Below are 22,731 nucleotides of genomic sequence, written 5' to 3' on the forward strand. Positions count from 1 at the left end.
TCAGTGAAGCGCTGTATGAATGAAGGTGGCCTGACTCTTGCTGGTGTATGAGTCAGAAGCAGACGTTAGTGGAGGTCAGCGGGTCACTAGTTAGTGGAGGTCAGCTGGTCACTGGTTAGTGGGGTCACTAGTTAGTGGAGGTCAGTGGGCCACTAGTTAGTGGGGTCGCTAGTTAGTGGAGGTCAGCGGGTCACTAGTTAGTGAAGGTCAGCTGGTCACTAGTTAGTGGAGGTCGGCTGGTCATTAGTTAGTGGGGTTACTAGTTAGTGGAGGTCAGCGGGTCACTAGTTAGTGGGGTCACTAGTTAGTGAAGGTCAGCTGGTCACTAGTTAGTGGGGTCACTAGTTAGTGAAGGTCAGCTGGTCACTAGTTAGTGGGGTCACTAGTTAGTGGAGGTCAGGTGAGTCACTAGTTAGTGGAGGTCGGCTGGTCACTAGTTGGTGGAGGTCAGCGGGTCGCTAGTTAGTGGGGTCGCTAGTTAGTGGTGGTCAGCGGATCACTAGTTAGTGTAAGTCAGCAGGTTACTCACCCGGTATGACGCGTAGGTCGGCGTCTGTGCCAGTGCGGGAGCTGCTGGGGTTCTCTGTCAGACAGCGGTACGTGGCCGAGTCCGGCGGCTGGACCCTGCTGACCTGCAGCGATCCGGAGGGCAGGATGACCACTCTGCTGTCTGGGTCAAAGATCAAGGGCAGGTCCTCCCTGTTCTTCTGCCAGCGCACCACGGGCATGGGCTCGCCCGTCACCTCGCAGCGCAGCAGAGCCGTGTCGCCCAGATGAGCCGAGACCGACTCGGTGGGGACAACCACGCGCAGAGGACCTGAGGGAGAACCACACCAGAGAGAGACAGAGAGAGATAGAGAGAGAGAGAGAGAGAGAGAGTTAAATGCATTGAGATGCCATGAACTTACGTTTGAATGCAGCAGATGCACGGAAGGAGATCTATTCATTTTTTTATTATTTAACAGGGACAGTACAGAACAGTAATGAGCAGGTAATGCTTCTCTCTGAGAGCTCATTTGCAGCACTTGATCCTGATTAGGCTTTTACTACAAACCTAGGAAATACAACTGACAAACAATCTAAAATTTAAAAAAGGTAGAGAGTGAGAGAGAAAAAAATTATAAAAATGAATGAATGAATAAAAATAAGGTCAATTAAGAAATCAATTAATACAAAATAAAATAGCAAATGAATAGTCAGTACAACCATTGTCAAAGAATGTAAAATTGAAAACAGAGAGAAAAACAATGAATAAAAAAATGAATGAACAGAAAAATAAATAAATTAAAAATTAAATAATTGAATAAATATGTAACGTAAGACAAATTTGAATTAATAAATACAACAACTGAAAAACAATCCAAATCATAAAACCCACAGAGAGAAAAATAAATAAATACAGAAATAAATAGGTTTTGAGGAATTTTGATTAAAAATAAAAGAAAGAAAGAATTAATTAATTAATTAATTATTTTTTAAGTTGAGCCTTCAAAATGTGTCTTCACAGTATCTTATATCTTCTAATCTATACCTTTTAGCTTTAATAAAATTTCCCCAAGAAACAGGTAAGAATGAACAGTCTGTCCACCGTGATTTCTGTTCTTTTGACGACAAAGCACTTGAACAGGACAAACTCTTTATAACTTCAGAAGTAGGAGGTTTCCGAAGGCAGCATTAGAATGCAATGAAGTTCATGAATACTGCTATGTTGATGTGATTATGCTGATAATTAGACTCGTATGTCTGTGTAACGTGTGCGGCGATCAATCGCTCATGCTAACAGTGTGTGGTGTGAGTGTGTGTTTACGGTGCAGCATCACAGCAGCTCACACGGGAACCACAATTATTCCTCAGCTTTCTGCCAACAGAATGTGCTGCCGGAGTCTTATCGCCGTGATTATTGTTAACATCGTTCCCTAACTGCCTCCAATTACGGTCAGCAGCACACTAGCAGCCGACGGCGAAACACACACACACACTCACTCATACACACAGCTGTATGTAACCTCTGATTACTGCCACAGAACATCAGTGCCATCAAACCTGGAAACAAGAATCAGACTGAGGCTGATATATATGATCATCACTTACAGAAACACACAACTGCAATCATCAGATCACAAAACCAGCAAATCAGCATATTACAATGATTTCTGAAGATCATGTGACTCTGAAGACTGGAGTAATGATGCTGAAAATACAGCTGCGCATCACAGAAATAAATTACAGTTTAACACATATTCACACAGAAAACAGCTGTTTTACATTCTAATAATATTTCATTTTTTTAAACTGTATTTTTGATAAAATAAATGCAGCCTTTTTGAGCAGAAGAGACATTTTAAAAACTTTTCCAGCATCTGAACCCACTGTGACCTACAGCAACACCACACACACACACACACACACACACACACACACACACACACACATACACATGCACATGTTATGAATGTGCTGAATGTGAGCATTTCCTCTGCTGATGAGAGACACGCTGCGGCCTGTGATTACAGAGCTTCATTATCTGCTCTCATTAAGAGGGTGTTCATATGCAAATGAGCGGGGAGAGCGTTTAAATCTAATTAACACAGAAAAACGAGGAGGAATAATTCTGCTTCTGCATTCCCGAAATAGAGTGAGAGAGAATAGGATGATGATGCCACGGGAGAACGAGACAGGTAGAGAGAGAGAGAGAGAGAGAGGCAGAGAGAGAGAGGTAGAGAGAGAGAGACGTAGAGAGAGAGAGAGGCAGAGAGAGAGAGAGAGGTGAGGTGAGGGGGGACGAGTGAGGAAACTCAATTGTCTCCTACAATCTTCCCTCATGTTGAAGGTGATGTAAATCATTTCAGGTGTTTTACTGGCTTCAGCTTTTCTTCTCATCAGTAAACTCTGAAAAACAGTTCTGATTAAATTAAACTACAGCCAAATCTGGATCAACAGGATAACTGACAGTAAGAGACTGTTTCTGATTGGCTACACAAGCACAGGCCACTCCCCCTAACACTGGTTAGAGTCAAACACACAGATGTGATTTCATCCATTTCTGTTAGATAGTAGCCACATTTTGATAGAAATATTCTAAAAAAATAAAATAAAATAAAATAAAAATGTAAAAAGTAAAATATAATAATAATAATAATAATAATGTAAAAAAACAAGAGCATTAAAATAATAAAATTAAAAAGGTAAAAATAAAAAGTTAATTAAAATTAAATATTGTAAAATTAAATAAAATAAATAAATAAAATAAAGTAAAAAAAGAAATGAAAAGTAAAATAAAATAATAATGTAATAAAATAATAATAATAACAATAAAAAACATTATTAAAGCAAAATAATAATATATAAAACAATAAAAGAAAATGGAAAATAAAATAAATCAATTAAGTAAAAGCTAAATGAAACTAAATGAAAATTAATACATTACATTAAATGATTAAATGAGTTTTCTTTCCCTCCACTGCTTCTTGCTGAAGCTGATAGAGGAAGAGGATGGATAATGAAAACTAAAATCTACACTCATAACATCCACCTGCACATTTGAGTCATTTGTCATGAATCAGAGAGATGGAGAGTTTGATTCTCTGACGTTCCCGGACTCGTGTTCAGCAGCACGTTTAATGCGCATCATTAAAGCGTCTCTGAACACGAACGCTGCAAATGTCACAAACCCTGAGTCACCGTTCACGTCCGTCAGAGACGTTCAGAGCTTCTCTACGGCTGTTTGCATCCCTTCATTTGTGTCTGCTTTCATTACAGCGACTCCATGTGTGAATAACCTTCAGCAAAAGCCCTAATATTTAACAAGCTGAAACCTTTGCATTTCTCTTTAAAAACTGATTTTAAAAGCTGAAACCCATCAAAATATTCACGAGCCGATTATCGTTAGGAAAGCCAAATGACATATAAGAGGTCATTGTACTATAAAAACATCCTGTAAGTTTCAGAATTCAAAACTTTGTTAAAAGTCTAAAAATGGCTTATATTGAAGGCATAACGACAGCTTGTGGAATGTTCTACTCTATGATGTAATAGTGTGGATAAGCTCCGCCTCCGCAGAAGATGATCAACGCCTGCTTCAACAGCACTGCCTGTTTAGCCACGCCCACCAATCTACATCGCTACCTGTTTAGCCCCGCCCACTGATTCTACATCACTGGCTGTTTAGCCCCGCCCACCGATTCGCGCATGTATTGTAAATAACGAGAGAGACAAACGCAGGTCTGTGCAGAAACCAAACGATAAAGATGCTCTGAAGACAAGACGCTGTTCAGTGCCAAGTTGTGGAAAAACAGTGTTGCTTCTTTCTGATCCCAACGTTAGGAAAGAGTGAATGAACTTTATTTTTAATGAAGATCCAGACCGCGTCAGTAAGAACTCGGTCCTTTGTTCACTTCATTTTACCACAGATTCGTTTACAAACAAGGCACAATACAACATGGGATTTTCAAAAAGACTGAAACTAAAAGACGCTGCTGTCGGTGCTATACTGGATCTGACAGTAATGTGAGTAACTGTTTTCATTACATGATCACTATTGCTTTGTCTCTTCTTACAGTTCGTTTGATATGTATTGAGTTATTTATGTGTTTTTATCGTAAATCATAGGAGTGTCCATCTGTGAGGAATATACGCTGTCAATCATAAACAAACTATTAGCCAATCACAGCAGTGGGCATTTACTTTATTATTTATTTCATTTATTACTCAATAAATGAAAATAATTACAGGCCAATTATCATCAGGAAGGTCACGGTGGCACAAAGTCAAACAAACGACACTGTTTGTTTGGCTGTTTAACAGTGATTTCTGTCGCCTTTATGCCAGTATGTTATTGAGTCGACACAAAGGCCAGGACCCTCGCAGACTAATTAAGCTCTTCTTCTACAGCATGCAGTCTAATGACCCACAATGCTTTGCTGCAGAGCTCACCTGCGTCTCTCTGCTGATCACCGAGCGGTTCTGCGGTCACTGCTCTGCTAATTAGACACGCGGCGGCTCGTAATCCGTCAGTGGCGTTCGTTACGCCGGGCCTCATTAGCAGAGCTGAGAGACGCCGCTGTATGCAAACCAGTTCAACAGGAAGTCAAAGACGGATTCAGTCGATTCAGACAGAGATCGGGCGGGAAACAGACAAACAGCACCGGTCAGCTGGAGTTAGTGACCCGACTGAACTGCACTTACAGCATAAACCAGCTTCACTCTTCATCTCAGACTGTAAATTCTGCTTCATTATAATAACATGTATGAGAAAATTTAAATCATGACTGAAAAAGACCAAAATAAAATAATCAATAAATAATGACTACTACTAAAGGTTATTATAGTTAACTACAACTAAAATTAAAACAATTAAAAATGTCATTTCTGAACAAATACTTTGTATCTATATAAAAAATAACTTTTTATTTCAGCTAGTTGCCAATGCAACATTTCTCATTTTCACTTGATGTACTAAAGTAACTAAAACTGAAATAAAAAAATTAATAAGACATTACAGACATAACAAAACAACAAAAGGTCATAAAATGACAAAAACACAACAAAATTACTAAAACTTTCACTAAAATCACATTTCAGAAAATCAGAAAATATCAAATAAAATCTAATTCAAAATATTAACAAAAACTAAAACATGTCAATGATACTAAAATAATACCCTATCAACCTTAAACCAACAGGAGAAACAAGATCTCTGTGAAATCACAAATCTTTGTGAAATCAAAATCTCAACTTTGTTTGGCAAATTTCCAGGTGCTGAGATAAATTGTTAATACAAAATCTGGTCTTAAAGCAAAACTTGTAATAAAAAAACAAACAAAAAAAACTTATAACCAGAGTTAAAAATGCATGAAAATTACTGCATATTTAATTAGACAATCCCTCATTTGCATATATAAACATAACATTTCAGAAAATTTGCAATACAAAACAGTCTTAATATACTGTGATTAATTACCCAAGGAAACATTAGTTACTCTGTTCAGCTGTGCTCTCGCTGTAACGCATCATAACACGTATCATAACACTTTATGAAGAGGTTGATGATGAACTCAGAGGCACTTATGATGCATTATAAATACAGACTCAGACTCAGCAGCAGCAGCAGGATCTCACAGTTTAATCAGAGTAAACAGTTTTTGGGACTGAAATTAAATTTTGATCTGATGAGCGCAGGAGGAATGCAGCTCTCAAACGAGCAGATCACGCAAACGCTGCGTTTATTCAGCGCTGCAGAGCTCCAGAGCGGAAGGAGTGTGTGTGTGTGTGTGTGTGTGTGTGTGTGTGTGTGTGTGTGCGTGTGTGCGTGTGTGTGTGTGTGTGTGTGTGTGTGTGTGTGTGTGTGTGTGCGTGTGTGTGTGTGTGTGTGTGTGTGTGTGTGTGAGTGTGTGTGTGTGTGTGTGTGTGTGTGTGTGTGTGTGTGTGTGTGTGTGTGTGTGTGTGTGTGTGTTGAGTTTGTGTTCACATCTTCAGTCACTGGCTTCACAGCGACCCTCACCAGACTCAGATCAGGATTTTTACATGAGATTTTCTGCAAACATCACATACTGTAAGTCTACTGTACTGTAAGCCTGCTGTGTCTTCATTATGATTAGAGTTGAATATTATTGAATACTATTAATGTTATTTAATATTTTAATAATAATAATACTAATAATATATTTAACATTATATTATTGTTATTGTTAATACTTCATATTTTATATTCAGCTATTATTTTTTCATTATATTTAATGTTATTATTTTATATATATATTTTTTTTAAATAATACTGCTGGTGAACTGTCGAACCATGACAGTAAAGCACAGACGTCTCATGCTAATTCATGAATGAGTTAAGAAAGCGTGATTCAGGAAAGCCTGTGCATGCTGTGTGTCTGCTGCAGGTGCGAGAGGAACCGGATCTGCAGGTCAACACGCTTTGATGGACGGATCAAAGCTCAGACGCGCTCACAGAAGCGCAGTGAACGCTGGAGCTTCATCTGAACACAGACACAGAGAATGAGGAAAACACAGACAGAGCAAAGATCCCGCGCCGTAATTACTCCCGAGCCACGCGGATGAAAGCCTCTCCTCCATCGGCCTGAAATATTCATGAGGAGTGGATGATGGAGGAGCATCTTCAAAGAGATAGACACATTCTGACCCCTAACAGAAACACAAGCCTGCATACTCACTGCCATTAATAATAATAATAATAATAATAATAATAAAATACAGAAATAATCATATTTTAACAAATATTATTATATGTTTTTTATTTATTTATTCTTTATTTTTCCAGGAAGGTCCCATTGGAATTAAAGGAAATATATTCTTCCTGGGAGTCCTGGTTATTAATATTAATATTATTTTATTAATATATGTGATATTATACAATATTTGTTTTTTATTTTATGTTTTATATTCAACATTATTACTTTATAGACTATTTCATCCATCATAAGACACACAATTCAAGTCTTGATACTCACTGTGATTATGATTATGATTGACAGTAAACCTGTGAATACAGTGAATACAGATTGTGATTTTCCTGTGAAGAAATAGACACTCAAAAAAAGCATTTAGGCCTAAATTTAAGATTTATACATTTGATTTGCATTTAAGTCTTCCATGCATTTGTTTTAAAATAAACAAACTAATAAACTGAATGTGTAACATATTTGTCAGTCACACATAAATTAAACAGATCAGATTCCTGTATTAGTACTAATAAACTGAGTGTGTTTTAAACACACAATAACCAGGTTTATATTATTCATCAACAATTCCAAAATTATTAATATTCTTTAAATTATTTTGTAATATGCGTTATGTTATTTATATTGTTATATTTTATTATATTATTACATTTAATTATTATTATTATATTTAATTAATATTTAGTAATATTGTCATATTCAATATATTGATATCTTTGATAATAATTAATAAATATAAACAGAATAAATATCTTTCTATTTATAAAATATAGAAATAAATTAAAATTTGTAAATATAAAAATACATTTTAATTTTTGAATGAATGAATGAATGAAGAAACAAACAAACAAACCTGGATTGTGCTCATATATTGCAGTACTGATGGTAAAGGCGAGTGTGTTGGAGTGATTGTGAATAATCAGCAGATTTCGCCGCAGCATTGGGCTTTATTTTAGGCCGTGTTCATCACAGAGCGATTACAGGATGAGTGCTCTCTTTAATACGCGTGAATTAAAGCCCTCAAGAAGGTCATTTCTGCACTGAACTGCTGCGCTTCTGAAAGAAATCATATTCCAGATAAAGTTTCCCCACAAAGACTCGTCACACTCACAAATGCCACAGTTAATGTGCTTCACGTTTCTTCTGTTGACGGACGCTTCAAACCAAAGCAGCGCTCTATTGAGTTTACTGTCAATACAGCAGATTCTGAGAAAACACACACTGGACCTGAACAAACCAGATCAGCGTAATATTCAATTCAGCAAAATTACCAAAAAATAAATTGCAATTAAAAATAAAAATAAATATAAGAATAAATAAAAAAAGTAAAAATGTGAATAAAATAAATAAATAATAAAACTTGAAATGAATGAATAAAATATAGCTAAATATGAACATAAATAAAATACATATGAAATGGAAAAATAAAAATGAAACCAAATCAAATCAAAATCAAATAAAGTATAAAAATGTAAAACTAAATGAAAAAAAATTTAATGAATGAAAAGGAAAGTAAAAAAAAAATAAAAAATGAAATACTAAATAAAAATTAAATTAAACAACAAAAATAAATAATCAAGTAAAGTTGATTGGTAAAACAGCAGGTCATGTGACTGACTCCATTAAACTCTGTGTGATCTGACAGATCTTTAGTGAGGGGAACTAAATAATAATAATAATACCTGGAATAATAATTATGATCCTGTCATCACACCGATCCATCAGAAGCGTTATTGTACAGCAAAAAACATCTCACACGCTGTCAAACTAAAGTATCTAAAAATCCTTTAAACAAGATAAATTCATGTGTGCAACAACAATGCATAAGGCATTATATTTTTCATATTGTAGATTAGTTATTTGTAGATTATTTAACATATTAACTTATCTGATGCAAGTAAATGTGTCTTGAATTCTTATCAAAGAAACTCATGCAGTAATGCTTCTCAGATAAATCCATCTCATTTCAATCTTTTCAAACGGGAAAACACTGCAAAACAACTAATTAAAACGAGTTAACAAGTCTTTTTTTTTTTTTGCAGACACTTGAAAATGTCAAATGAAAAAGGCTTTCAGTGCAATAAGACAAAATACTCTCTTATTAAAGACACAATCGATGAAAACAAGACTTCATATCTCATGCAATGATGCTTCTCAATGAAATGTGTTTTGTTCCAAGAACTTTCAGGCATTTTAAATGAAAAACAAAGCCAAAATATCATATAAAAGTAATTAAGTGAGTAATTTGTGGCCAATATTTTCACTTGTTGCATCATTGCATCTCATGCAGCGATGCTTCTCAACTAAATTCATCTTTTTTTAAAGACTTTTTAGACATTTTAACTGGAAAACGTCAAAAAGACTAATTAAAACCCATTAAGAATTCATTTTTTTTGTCACTGTAACTATCTCCCTCGGTTTGAAGCACCGATCTCAGAGGGTTTGTCTGTTGCTGATGGACGCTTTAACCCTGACGAGACGCTGATATCTGACTCACACACACATCAAACTCCTCTCTTCCTGACATTTACAAAGAGAGTCAAACGCGCTCCTCCTTCTGAGGACTCTTCAGATGCTTCCGTCCGTCTGTGAGAGGCTGAAAGGTTACTGATGCCACTCCGCTCGAACGGCCCACAATGCACTGCACTGTAGCAGAAACACACACACTCGTGAGTCCTGAGAGAGTGTGTGAGAGCAGAGCGACGTCTGATGTTTCTCACTTTATACCTCAGATTTCTTCAGACTGATCATCTCTGACACTCCAGACGTCCAGAAAGGATTACACTTCTATTATTCTCACCATGTTTGCTTCTGGAATCTCTGACTGGCTCCAAAATAGCATCATAATATATATATATATATATATATATATAAACAGTCATGGCCAAAAGTATAGGCACCCTTGGTAAATATGATCAAAGAAGGCTGTGAAAATTAATCTGCATTGTTAATCCTTTTGATCTTTTATATTTTAAAAATTCACAAAAATCGAACCTTTCATTGGATAATAAGAATTTAAAATGGGGGGAAATATCATTATGAAATAAATGTTTTTCTCTAATACACATTGGCCACAATTAACGGCACCCTTTTATTCAATACTTTCTGAAACCTCCATTTGTCAGTTTAACAGCTCTAAATGTTCTCCTGTAATGCCTGATGAGGTTAGAGACACCTGACAAGAGATCAGAGACCATTCCTTCATCCAGAATCACTCCAGACCCTTTAGATTCACAGCTGCTTCTCTTCAGGTCACTCATGTTCTACAGGGTTCAGGTCAGAGGACTGGAATGGCCAGCAGAAGCTTGGTTTTGTGCTCAGTGACCCATGTTTGTGTTGTTTTTGAGGTTTGTGTTTGGATTATTGTACGGTTGGAAGATCCAAACATGGCCCATTATAAGATTTCTAACAGAGTCAAACAAGATGTCCAGGACCTCCAGCAGAAATATAGGCCCACAACATCAAAAATACAGCAGTATATTTCATTGTACACATGGGGTACTTTTTATCCCTGTGTTCACCAAACCCATCTTGAGTGTTTGCTGCTAAAAAGCTGATTTTTTAGTTTCATCTGACCATAGAAGCCAGTCCCATTTGAAGTTCCAGTCGTGTCTGATAACGGAATATGCTGGAGTTTGTTTTTGAGACGAGTCTTTGTGTTCTTTTTGGTCTGCAATGGCTTTTGCCTTGGAACTCTCCCATGGATGCTGTTTCTGCCCAGTCTCTTTCTTATTGTTGAATCATGAACACTGACCTTAATTGAGGCGAGTGAGGCCTGCAGTTCTTTAGATGTTCTGGGTTTTTTATGACCTCCTGGATGAGTCGTCTTTGTGCTCTTGGAGTAAATTTTTTAAAGTTTTCTCCATTTGTGGATAATGACTCTGATCATGGTTTGCTGGAGTCCCAAATACTTAGAGATGGCTTTATAACCCTTTCCAGACTGATGCATGTCAACTATTTTGTTTCTCCTTTGTTCTTGAATTTCTTTAGATCACTTCATGATGTGTTGCTCTTTAAACATGCTTCACTTTGTCAGACAGGTTCTATTTAAGTGATTTCTTGATTCAACAGGTCTGGCAGTAATCAGGCCTGGGTTTGGCTCATGAAATTTAACTCTGCTTTCTAAAATAATGTGGTTAATCACAGTTCTTTCATGATTTAACAAATTTTACCCATAACTGTTTTTCAAATGTACATAACAGATTTTCAACAAAACATTCAAGTCTCCCAGTCACTGACTTTTACTAAAATTATGTAATTTACAACCCAATATTGATAAAAATTATTTTGATAAATCCAGATCAAAAAACGGAGCATTTATAGCTATAAGTGCAGCGCGGGTCAAACTTACCTGCTATATAATGCATGTATTTTCACGCTGTCATTTTCTTGCCGCTTGTGTTTTAACATTGTACATTTCTAGGCAACGCCTTTCACTCACTGATTTAGCGGTTATCAGTTTCATAAATAAAGTCAAAATGACTGAAAAAAAGGCGATTTATGGAAGGTAGGTTATTAGAAACACTAAATGCCATGAGTGATGGAGAGTCTGATGGTAAGTTATGCGTCCTGGGTCGGCTCAGCATCTGACGGCTCATCTGACAGTGATCCAGACATCATATTTAGATGTTTTAGCATAACGTTACTCATAATTGGTCAAACTTTGGTTTTATTATTTCATTTTTTGTCTTGCCATATCGTTTATTGTTCGCTACGGTGCTGCTATTTATTCTAGTCTGGCCGTTTCTTGAAAAGGGTTAGGACAGCTTTTTTGATGAAATCATCATTTAAAAACTGCATTTTGTATTTACTTGCATTATCTTTGTGTAATATAAAAAAAATTGTTTGATGATCTGAATCTTTTAAGTGTGACAAATATGCAAAAAAAAAATTAAAAACAGGACGAGGGCAAAAACTTTTTCAAAGCACTGTATATATCTATACAGTATATATATATAAGACAACAGGCAAAATAAATTATTTTTTTAAACACTGTCTGTTCTGTCCTCCTAAAAATGGCAATAAGAATCATACGTAGAGTCTTTTAGGAATCAGAATCATTAAGATGCGAGAGAGAGAGAGAGAGAGAGCCCAGCACTCCATCAGCAGATTATTCTCATTAATGTGCTGTAAATTGTCTTTCTCTCTTACCATTTGAACATCTCAAACAATGAGTCCTGCTCATTTAGGAATGGCTGGGCAGCGCAGGAATGAAACGGACCGTTTGCACTGCATTATCAGCGGCTCCCAGAGCGTTTCGAGAGCAGAAAGCTGAACGAGTGGAAATGAGAGCGTTTAATGTCTCTGTGAAGGTTACTGTGCTCCAGCTGCTAAATCAGCTTTATTTCATGAGAACCGCTTCTCAGCATCAGTCCGTGTGTTCAACAGGACACGTCTGTCCATATCAATAAACAGCTTCATATTAATAAACAGAAAAATAACAGAATCAATGAAACTCAACTACACTGTAAAAAAAAAAAAGTTGAGCCAACTTAAAATTTTAAGGCAACCAGCTTCAGCAGATTTTTGAGTTTTCTCAACTTGTCGTTTTAAGTTTATACAACAAAAATTTGAGAATCTCCCACAAAAATAAGTTGAGCAAACTCAAAAATCTGCTGAAGCTGGTAAAAAAAAAAAACAATTTTAAATTTGCTCAACTTTTTTTTTCTTTTTTTTTTACAGTGTATGAGTCAGTATTCCGCAGCTTTAAAAGACAACAGTGCCAATATTCAGACTGATTTAGTTCAGTGTTGATTCAGATTCAGAATCATATTTTAATCATGATCATGATATCTACTTCTCTTCGTTTATTAAGCATAATCATCTGCTGGTTATTTATCCTGAAAATGTTTCATCTTTATTTAGCATTTGTGTTTTCATGAGTGCAGGGTAGTAACTGATTACATCTCATCTGGATTATGTAATCAGATTCCAAAAATGTAGTACTTGTAATTAGATCATATATGTTTTCAAAAGCTCCTAATCAGGTAATACGATGCAGTTGCCAGACATTAAGATATTAAATCCCCAATCAGTGCTTTTAGGGGCATATTTGCCTTCCCAGTGTTTTACTCAGTGCCAGTCCTAGACTTCTAAGGGCCCTGAGCAAAACATCATCAGGGGCCCCTGTCAGTGTGTTCATAAAAACCCCAAAACGTCCCCTTAAAGGGGTCATATGACGTTGCTAAAAATAACATTATTTTGTGTATTTGGTGTAATGCAATGTGTTTATACGGTTTAAGGTTCAAAAAACACATTATTTTCCACATACTGTCCATTATTGTTGCTCCTCTATGCCCCGCCTTTCTGAAACGCATCGCTTTTTACAAAGCTCATCATTCTGAGAAGCGAGGTGTGCTCTGATTGGTCAGCACAAATCTAATATACTGACAAGCATTTGACTACTGATTACCTACCCAACAGTTTATCTTTACTTAAGATAAGACTGACCGCGTTTAAGTGAAAACTCACCAATATGGATCTTTTGACATATTTTTGTGTACATTTTTCCATTTAAGCACATGAAGCCCAAAGTAGCCGATACTCATCCGTATTTTGTGCCGTCTCAGATCGTGTGCACAGAAAGCTGCTTGAGAAATATCTTATTTCTAAACAATACGATTTGAACTTGTTTTGGTTTGTATTTGCGCTCGTTTTTGATTGTTTTTTTGTAGCGATATCTGACAACACTGCATCACTGGAACTTAAACAGGCAGTATAAAAGCCCATAGAGAGCAACAGCAGCTAGATGGACCTCAGACAGTTACGCAGTGAGAGAAGAGCAGTGATCCGGCGACTCTGAAAACAGTGCCGTGTGTGTCCGCCGTTAGTGTGAATCCTGATGTAACACATGTAATCTCACACTGCGAGTCAAAACAAACACCTGGCAACACATACATTACTGCAACGACCTGCCGCATGAGGTTAATGCTGTGATAATGAAGCACATTGCATTATCTGTGTGTGTGTGTGTGTGTGTGTGTGTGTGTGTGCATAGTCTTTTTTTATAGCTTATGGTAGCCAACATATTCATAATTCATATATATATATATATATATATATATATATATATATATATATTATTAATATGTTTAACAGACAACATCAGCATCAGAGCGCTGGGTGTCTTTATCACGCATCCCTTTATTTTAATATTAATCAGATTGGACCCAGGATGATTCTGAAAGAAAACTCTGCTGTTGCTGTAGTAACGGAACTTTCATGCACATTTGATTGACAGATAACCCGCACGCTCTCATTTCAGTGTTGTTTTTTATTATGTGGATATTTCAGCTAACAGCTTGATTTGTACATTCAGTTAAACAACATTAATTTAAAGTTAAAGACTGTCTGCGGTGACTCAGGACACATGTTCCAAATCCTGCTGCACCACAGAGTGCCACTTACATAGTTTAACATAAAATACACATTATATTTGGCCCAAATTATTGTTAATGTTCATAATGACTTTATCCTAGGCTGGAAGATTGTGCAGGGTAGACTGAGTACATTTGAGACATGTGTACAGTTGAAACACCTTAAATAACTTGCATACACAAGAACCCCGAGCCGTGATTTGTGCTCCACACATGTGTATTAGTGTTCTCTTTGATCGTGGGAGATTTGAAATGTGTGTGTCTTTCCACTCCAAAGATATTGGCAAAAGTTTTTTATTTTTATTTTTTTTATTTCACCATGTCCCTTCCACAATTAATAGCTTATTATTCTTTTATGACTGTTAAACTTAACATATATCATTGCAAACGTTACTCTGTGCTCTAAAAATAGACATATTTCATGACATTGTGCCATGCAAGGTCTTTTCATAATCTAGAGAAACGTGCGAGCGTGTCAGCGGGGTACGGTTGAGACACAGTGTATCAACTGTACCCGGATTGGTCTCCTATTGCTTTAGTTGTACAGTGTTATGATAATAGGATAAAAGTCACATTTACACATACGCAAATTTGTGATATTTCAACTGTCTATTGTTAATGGACATATTTTCTAACATGAATGTTAAAAGGATTACATAGCATTTCAAGAAATATACAAGGTGATAAAGTGGGTATAGTTGAGACCTTTTATAGGTTGCTATGTACTGTATACAGTAACAGTTCAATCATAGGAAATAAAATGCATACAGAGGCTGTGTAATAATAGTTTGGGGTTTGGGGATGCATCGCTTTTCATTCTTTCCCCTCCTTGCTGAACATGTTCGAAAGTGAAATTGAAATCGGAAAAAATAGCGCGCATAAGAAAGGCATCGCACGCTTCCGTGAGCAACTGCACGCGATCACAGATATCAATCGTATGACCTTTCAGATGCGTCTGAAATTACAAAAATATATACATATATTTAATTGTTTGATCAAAATTATTGCTAGTAGGGACAGTTTGGTAGTCGCTGGATTTTAGGGACACGTCCCTTGCGTGAACTGATAAAAATGTAAATGTGTACTTTAAATGCAGCTTAAGTCGCTTTGGATAAAAGCGTTTCCCAAATGCATAAATATATGAAATGTTTAAAGCAAACGTTTCAGTCCATCTCAGACTATCTTCAGTGCTTAATCCTCTTCAGTAAGTCAACAACTTGACTTTTTTTAAGCATTTTTTATATATATATTTTTTTGTTATTGGAATTGTGTAACTTCTTGTCATTATATATGAAAATCTTCAGTAAAATATTTAGTTCTCAATGCATCTTGGACTTTTGTTTTCTAAATATTTAAATATAAAATAATATACACCTACAGTACATATGTAGTTCCCTTCAAAGGCTTGAAAAATTTTAAATGTGTTTAATAAAGTCTCTTCTGCTCACCAAGGCTGCATTTATATGATCAAACATACAGTAAAAAATGTTAAATATTATAAGAATGTAAAATAGTTTTCTGTTTTCTATGTGAATATCTGTTAAAATGTAATTTGTTAAACTGTGATCAAAGCTGTATTTTCAGCATCATTACTCCAGTCGTCAGTGTCACATGATCCTTCAGAAATCATTCTGAATTAAAGGCTTTTTGCTACTTAATATTTTTGTGAAGTATGATTTAAAAAATAAATTAGTGTTTGTATTCATCATGAATGCATTAAATTGATCAAAAGCAAAAGTAAAGACATTAATAACATTACAAAATATTTATATTGAATTCTATTAAATAAATGCTGTTGCTGCCCAAAAATATTGGGCAACTGTTTTCAACATTTTTATTAACATTTTATTCAACATTTTTATTAATCAGAAATGTTTCTTCAGCATATTAGAATGATGTGACACTGAAGACTGCAGTAATGATGCTAAAAATTCAGCTTTGATCACAGAAATAAATTACAGTTTAACAAATATTCACATAGAAAACAGCTATTTTACATTCTAATAATATTTCACTCTTTATAATGTATTTGGTGAGCAGAAGTCATAAAAAAAAAAAAAAATCATAATGCTTCCAAACGTCTGCACTGCAAAATAATTTCCTCTATATTTCCTCTGACTCCTTTATATCTGTACAACTGATATGAATCTCAAACTCTCTCTGAAGAACCACCAAATCATCCATCAGCCGGTCAGGATCTGTCTCTGTGGCCGGAGATGCAAGCAGGTGAGGGGGAAAAAAGTTGAGAACATTGCGCGGATCAAAGGCATGCTCCACGTGGAATTTATTTGAAAGATATTTGCTTTACATGCTCATTTGTAGTAAGGTATTTTTTTTCAAAATATGTTTTATTACCTTATACGTCCAAAACTGTAATTTTTCACCAAAAAAAAAAAAAAAATATATATATATTTTACATTTTGTTGCAACATTTTACAAGAATCAAGATTGAATATATATGCTCAAAATCCCATGTTATAAGAGATGAAGTGCTATGCAGGCTATTTAAGACAATATTGGCTGATTAGACGGCAAAGCTGACCTAAAATACTAAACGTTTGGCCTCTCTCTCTCTCTCTTCACCGTTCCCACATCTCAGACCTCAGATACATCAAATATTACCCTTTTTAGACATTTATTTACCCTTGTAAGACTCTCATTGGATCTAAACAAATCTCATAGGTGACCTATTTTGACCTAAAAGTGAGTTGTCACTGAAAGGTGAGGAGTTAGCATCTATGGTGGCGCTCTTACCGGCGACGGTGACTTTAGCGGTGCGGCTGACGATGGCTCCGACGCCGTCCAGCGTGGCCAGGCACTGGTACGAGCCCTCATCCGGCCGGTGGTGGCGTGAGTGCAGCACGTTCTGCACCAGGAGCGACCCGTTCGACAGCTGCTGTCTGCGCTCGTCCACCACCGCGCTCAGCAGCACGCCATCCTTCTTCCAGGCGATGACTGGAACGCCCTGATCCGAGCGTGCTTCGCAGTCCAGCTGCAGCACGCCGCCCCGAACCGTCACCGCGTCCTGCGGCTCCAGCACGAACCGCAGCTCCACGAAAGCCCGCCGAGGATCCGCGCCTGCAGACCCACAGACAGAGAGAGCGTTACAGAAGATCAGCAGAGTCCAGAAACAGATTACCTTTTACATTTTTTTTTTATTCCATGGTGGAAACAAGCTTTCATAGAAAACAGAAAAACTCAAAACTAAAATAAGTGTAATAGCATCGGAATAATACTCAAATAACACTGTGTGCATGTTTCTTACATATAGATGCTGGTGTGTGTCTGTGAGTGAGTGTGTGTGTGTGTGTGTGTGTGTGTGTGTGTGTGTGTGTGTGTAAATGAAGGTGTGTTTCCGCAGCAGGCGCTTCAGTTCCTCTTTACTGAAATGCATTAATGTGTCTGGTGGCTTTCATTCAGATGTTCACCTGTGAGTCTCCACAGCATTCACGTGACGCTCAGAAGCGCATCAGACGCTACTAATTCAGATGCTAATTCATACCTGCTGAGAAGCGCCTCATTCTATCTGTGTCTTTGTTTTTGTGTGTGAGGAGACGATACTTCAGCGCTCAGCATGATAAACCATCACTGCACACACCCCGCTTATTATGCAATATTTTGGTTAATTTGATCAGGTGTTCAGCTCCCGATGAGAGGCCGCTCACACAAGACGTGTTTCTGTGTTCAACAGCAGCTAGATGCAGTGAAATGCAGCAGAACCGAGTCTGAGACGCATTTCAGAGGTTTAACTCGACACAGAATCCTAAAAACATGCAAATGATGCATTCAATCAAAAGTTTGGAATAATTAAGAGGTTTTTAATGTGAAAAAAGTATCTTCTGCTCACCAAAGCTGCATCTATTTGATCAAAAATTGCTAAATATTATTAGAATGTAAAACAGCTGTTTTCTATGTGCATATGTGTTAAACTGTAATTTATTTCTGTGATGCGCAGCTGTATTTTCAGCATCATTACTCCAGTCTTCAGTGTCACATGATCTTCAGAAATCATTCTAATATGCTGATTTACTGCTCAACAAACATTTCTGATTATTATCAATGTTGAAAACAATATTTTTGTGGAAACTGTGATACATTTTATTTTTCAGGATTCACAGATGAATAGAAAGTTCAAAAGAACAGCATTTATTTGAAATAGAAATCGTTTGTAACATAATACATGTCTTTACTGTCACTTTGGATCAATTGAATGCATCTTTGATGCATAAAAATATTAACTTAGTGTATCACAACTGTTTTCAACATTGATAATAATCAGAAATGTTTCTGGAGCAGCAAATGATTTCTGAAGATCATGTGACACTGAAGACTGCAGTAATGATGCTGAAAATACAGCTGCGCATCACAGAAATAAATTACAGTTTAACAGATATTCACATAGAAAACAGCTGTTTTACACTGTAAAATTATTTTTTACAGTATTTTGACTGAAAAAATGCAGCCTTGGTGAGCAGAAGAGAATTCTTTCAGAAACATTAAATAATCTTAATTATTCCAAACTTTTGACCATTTGGACCAGTTTAAGAACAAGCAACACATCAGAAGAAGAACACGTTCAGTGTGAGGTGAAGGACTTGAGCTCTATTTAACATGTTAAACTCATTCAGCCGAAATGCAGACTTCCATCAAAATTAGCCCAGAAGATGTGCAGAAACGCTGGTCTGGACGAGCTTTTGAGACACAAACTCTGAGCAGAAGACTCTCTGACGAATCTCAAACGCTCCTCGTCTGCATCGCTCACAGACGACAGCTCTTCTTCATGGAGCACCGTCCTGAGATGGAAATACTTTTACAAAGACAAAAAGAGGACGGAAGAGACGGGACGGAGCAGAACGGATGTGAGGAGAGACGGAGAGCATCCTTTATTTGATGCACTGAAGCAGATGTAATTGAAAAAAACCTGTCAGGTTTCCCTCAGCGGCGGATTTTAATGCAATAGTCTGACAGAACGACACGCTCCACATGTACAATGAGGCAGACGCACGGATCTGAGCTCTGAAACACATACACACACACGTCTCACTGCTGTACTAAACTCTAACATCTAAACTCTTATGTGTGTCGTACAGAAAGACTCTCAGCATCACATCAGTCCCTCTCGGAGATGATCCTGTCCCACCGTATACATGCTTCTCTAAACAAGTAAACATGTTTTCAAATCCAGTCCACACTGCAAGCAATAAGTAAGTTAGTAAGTAAGTAAATAAATAATATATATATGTCCTAAACACAAACAGTGAGGATAAATGAGCATATTTTTCAAAATATATTTAATTTAAATCCTTCCAAGCCGGCTAAATATTTCAGACGCTTGGGATTTCAGATATTTTCAGATATTTGGGAGTTTGATTGTTTTTTTTAAATAAAATGAAGTCATGAAGAAGAAATACCCTAAAGGTAGATAAAATAATAGAGTGATAGAAAGAACAATAGAATGACAGAATGTTAAAACAACAGATAAAACAATAGAATGATAAAAAGATAGCTAGAATGACGGATTGAACATGGATGGATAGATGGGTGGACGGATGGATGGATGGATGGATGGAAGGATGGATGGACAGATGGATGGATGGATGGATAGATGGGTGGACGGATGGATGGATGGACGGATAGATGGATGGATGGGTGGACGGATGGATGCATGGATGGATGGATGGATGGAAGGATGGATGGACGGATGGATGGATGGATAGATGGATAGACTAATGGACGGATGGATGGAGGAATGGATGGATGGATAGACTGATAGACGGATGGATGAAGGGATGATGGATGGATGGATGGATGGATAGACTGATGGATGGATGGATGGAGGGATAGATGGATGAATGGATAAATGGTTGGATGGATGGGTGGGTGGGTGGGTGGACGGATGGATGGAGGGATGGATGGATGGATGGATGAATGGATGGATAAATGGTTGGATGGGTGGGTGGATGGATGGATGGATGGATGGAGGGATGGATGGATGGATGGATGAATGGATGGATAAATGGTTGGATGGGTGGGTGGACGGATGGATGGATGGATAGATGGGTGGGTGGAAGGACGGACGGATGGATGGATTAATGGTTGGATGGGTAGTTAGGGTTATGGATGGATGGATGGATGGATGGATAAATGGTTGGATATCGGGGTGTGCAGCGGAGCCATTATTTGTATTTGTATCTGTATCTGTATCTGTGACAATCTCAAAATTATTTGTATCTGTATATGTATTCGGATAGATCTGGAAGTGGGCGTGGCTTAAACCGGAAGTTCGTCAAATTACATGAAAATGCCATTTTAAATGCAAATCTGTTCGATTCATAGTTTTCATTGAACAAATATGCCTTGTATAACTAAAGAAAGTATTCTTTTTTTAATTAAAATGATAACTTTGTAAATATCTTCTATTTAAAACTTTATCAAAAAAGAAAAAATAACTTTATTCTTCTTGATTTTAGGATTGATTTTAAAGTACTTTTACTCGTTTATAAATCTCTCAATGGCCTAGGACCTAAATACATTGGAGACATGCTCACTGAATATAAACCTAACAGACCACTCAGATCATTAGGATCGAGTCAGTTAGAAATACCAAGGGTTCACACAAAACAAGGGGAGTCTGCTTTTAGCTATTATGCCTCCCGCAGTTGGAACCAGCTTCCAGAAGAGATCAGATGCGCTAAAACATTAGCCACATTTAAATCCAGACTCAAAACTCTTCTATTTAGCTGTGCATTTGTTGAATGAGCACTGTGCTACGTCCGAACTGATTGCACTATATATAATCACTTTCTATTCTTAAATGTTTTAAATTCTTTTTAAATCAATTTTTAAATCACTTTGTTTTTATTGTGATTATTATTATTTTTAATTTCTTGTTATTATGATTATTTTTAATGACTATTTCACTTCCTTTTATGTAAAGCACTTTGAATTACCATTGTGTATGAAATGTGCTATATAAATAAACTGGCCTTGCCTTCTTATTTTCCAGTGAAACTTTGTGTACAAATTTGACAAGAGACAGCATCCACAATCTTAAATAACTGCACTAGTAGAAAAAAAGAAGCTGAAAGAAAAAAAAAATAGAAATGGAAAGAAAGTGTTCAGTAGCCTACTCATAGCAGAATGACAATAAAGCTGGCTTGAACTAACTTAGATCATGTGTTGCGGGAGTCTGTGATCATTTACGAGTTTTTTTATCAACAGAGCGCAACAAATCATTTGGACCCTCCAAAAGCCTTGATCAAACATCGCTTTTCTTCGTCTTGTATAATTAAATGTAATGCCATTCACGAAAAGGGTTGATGTAATGCGTTTTTACAGTTGGATTTTGAAAAGGTTTGAAGTTAGGACCGTTTTTAGGATATTTTTGTCGAGTTGATATAACTCCAGACTAAGCTCTAATTTCTGAGAGACACGCATTGACCTCAATGCGGCTATTGATTTGCGCTCATTTCATTCATATAGGCTAGTTTACACTCATTCACTTTACACATCCAGCCCCATAGCCAGCTATGAGGTCCAGACCTCCGTAAATGTTTCATGTCTTTTTATCTTTATCAAAGCAGTACTAGCCATTATTATCGCACAAATCTTAACAACCGCAGACCTCACTAATGTACTGCTGTTCCAGCAAACATGTGATTGTGTCTGCCGAATATTTTTTATGTTATTCGGATAAATCCGTTATTTGTTTTGAAGCCATTATCCGTGCCTTTCCGAATAAGGTATTCGGCTTCGGGCACATCCCTAGTTGGATGGATGGGTGGGTGGACGAATGGATGGATGGATAGACTGATGGATGGATGGATAGTAGGGGTGGAGTGGTACACAGATGTCATGGTTCGATACGATTTCGGTACAACAGGAAAAAATCTACTATGCTCGGTTTTTCATTTATTTTGAATAGATAATAGTACAAATTACAATTTTTTCCACCTACATGTGGAAATACTAAATATTATTACAAATTATATATATATATATAATCTGCAGTACATATATAGGCTACATACAAGGAATAAATTCTTTAAATATATTTGATTTAGTTTACAGATAAACAAGGGGAAAAACAATGTGACACGTAACGTAGCCTATATACGCTGAGTTTTTCAGTTAATTTTTGCGACACGCTT

At 36.7% G+C, this 22,731-nt stretch overlaps 1 protein-coding gene across 4 annotated transcripts in view; it reads right to left on the reverse strand.

Moving 5' to 3' along the window:
- dcc (DCC netrin 1 receptor) overlaps positions 1 to 22,731 on the reverse strand; it is a 235,065-nt gene that overhangs the window by 131,091 nt on the left and 81,243 nt on the right. For all 4 annotated transcript variants that reach the window (XM_058774658.1, XM_058774657.1, XM_058774656.1 and 1 more), the window contains exons 2-3: positions 17,336 to 17,659; positions 530 to 817 (exon numbers count right to left, since the gene is read on the reverse strand). In XM_058774658.1, coding sequence (XP_058630641.1) covers positions 530 to 817; positions 17,336 to 17,659 — 612 coding nt within the window. The remainder of the gene's footprint in view (positions 1 to 529; positions 818 to 17,335; positions 17,660 to 22,731) is intronic.

This window comes from Onychostoma macrolepis, chromosome 05 (assembly GCF_012432095.1).
Source record: "Onychostoma macrolepis isolate SWU-2019 chromosome 05, ASM1243209v1, whole genome shotgun sequence".
Classification (NCBI taxonomy): Eukaryota; Metazoa; Chordata; class Actinopteri; order Cypriniformes; family Cyprinidae; genus Onychostoma; species Onychostoma macrolepis.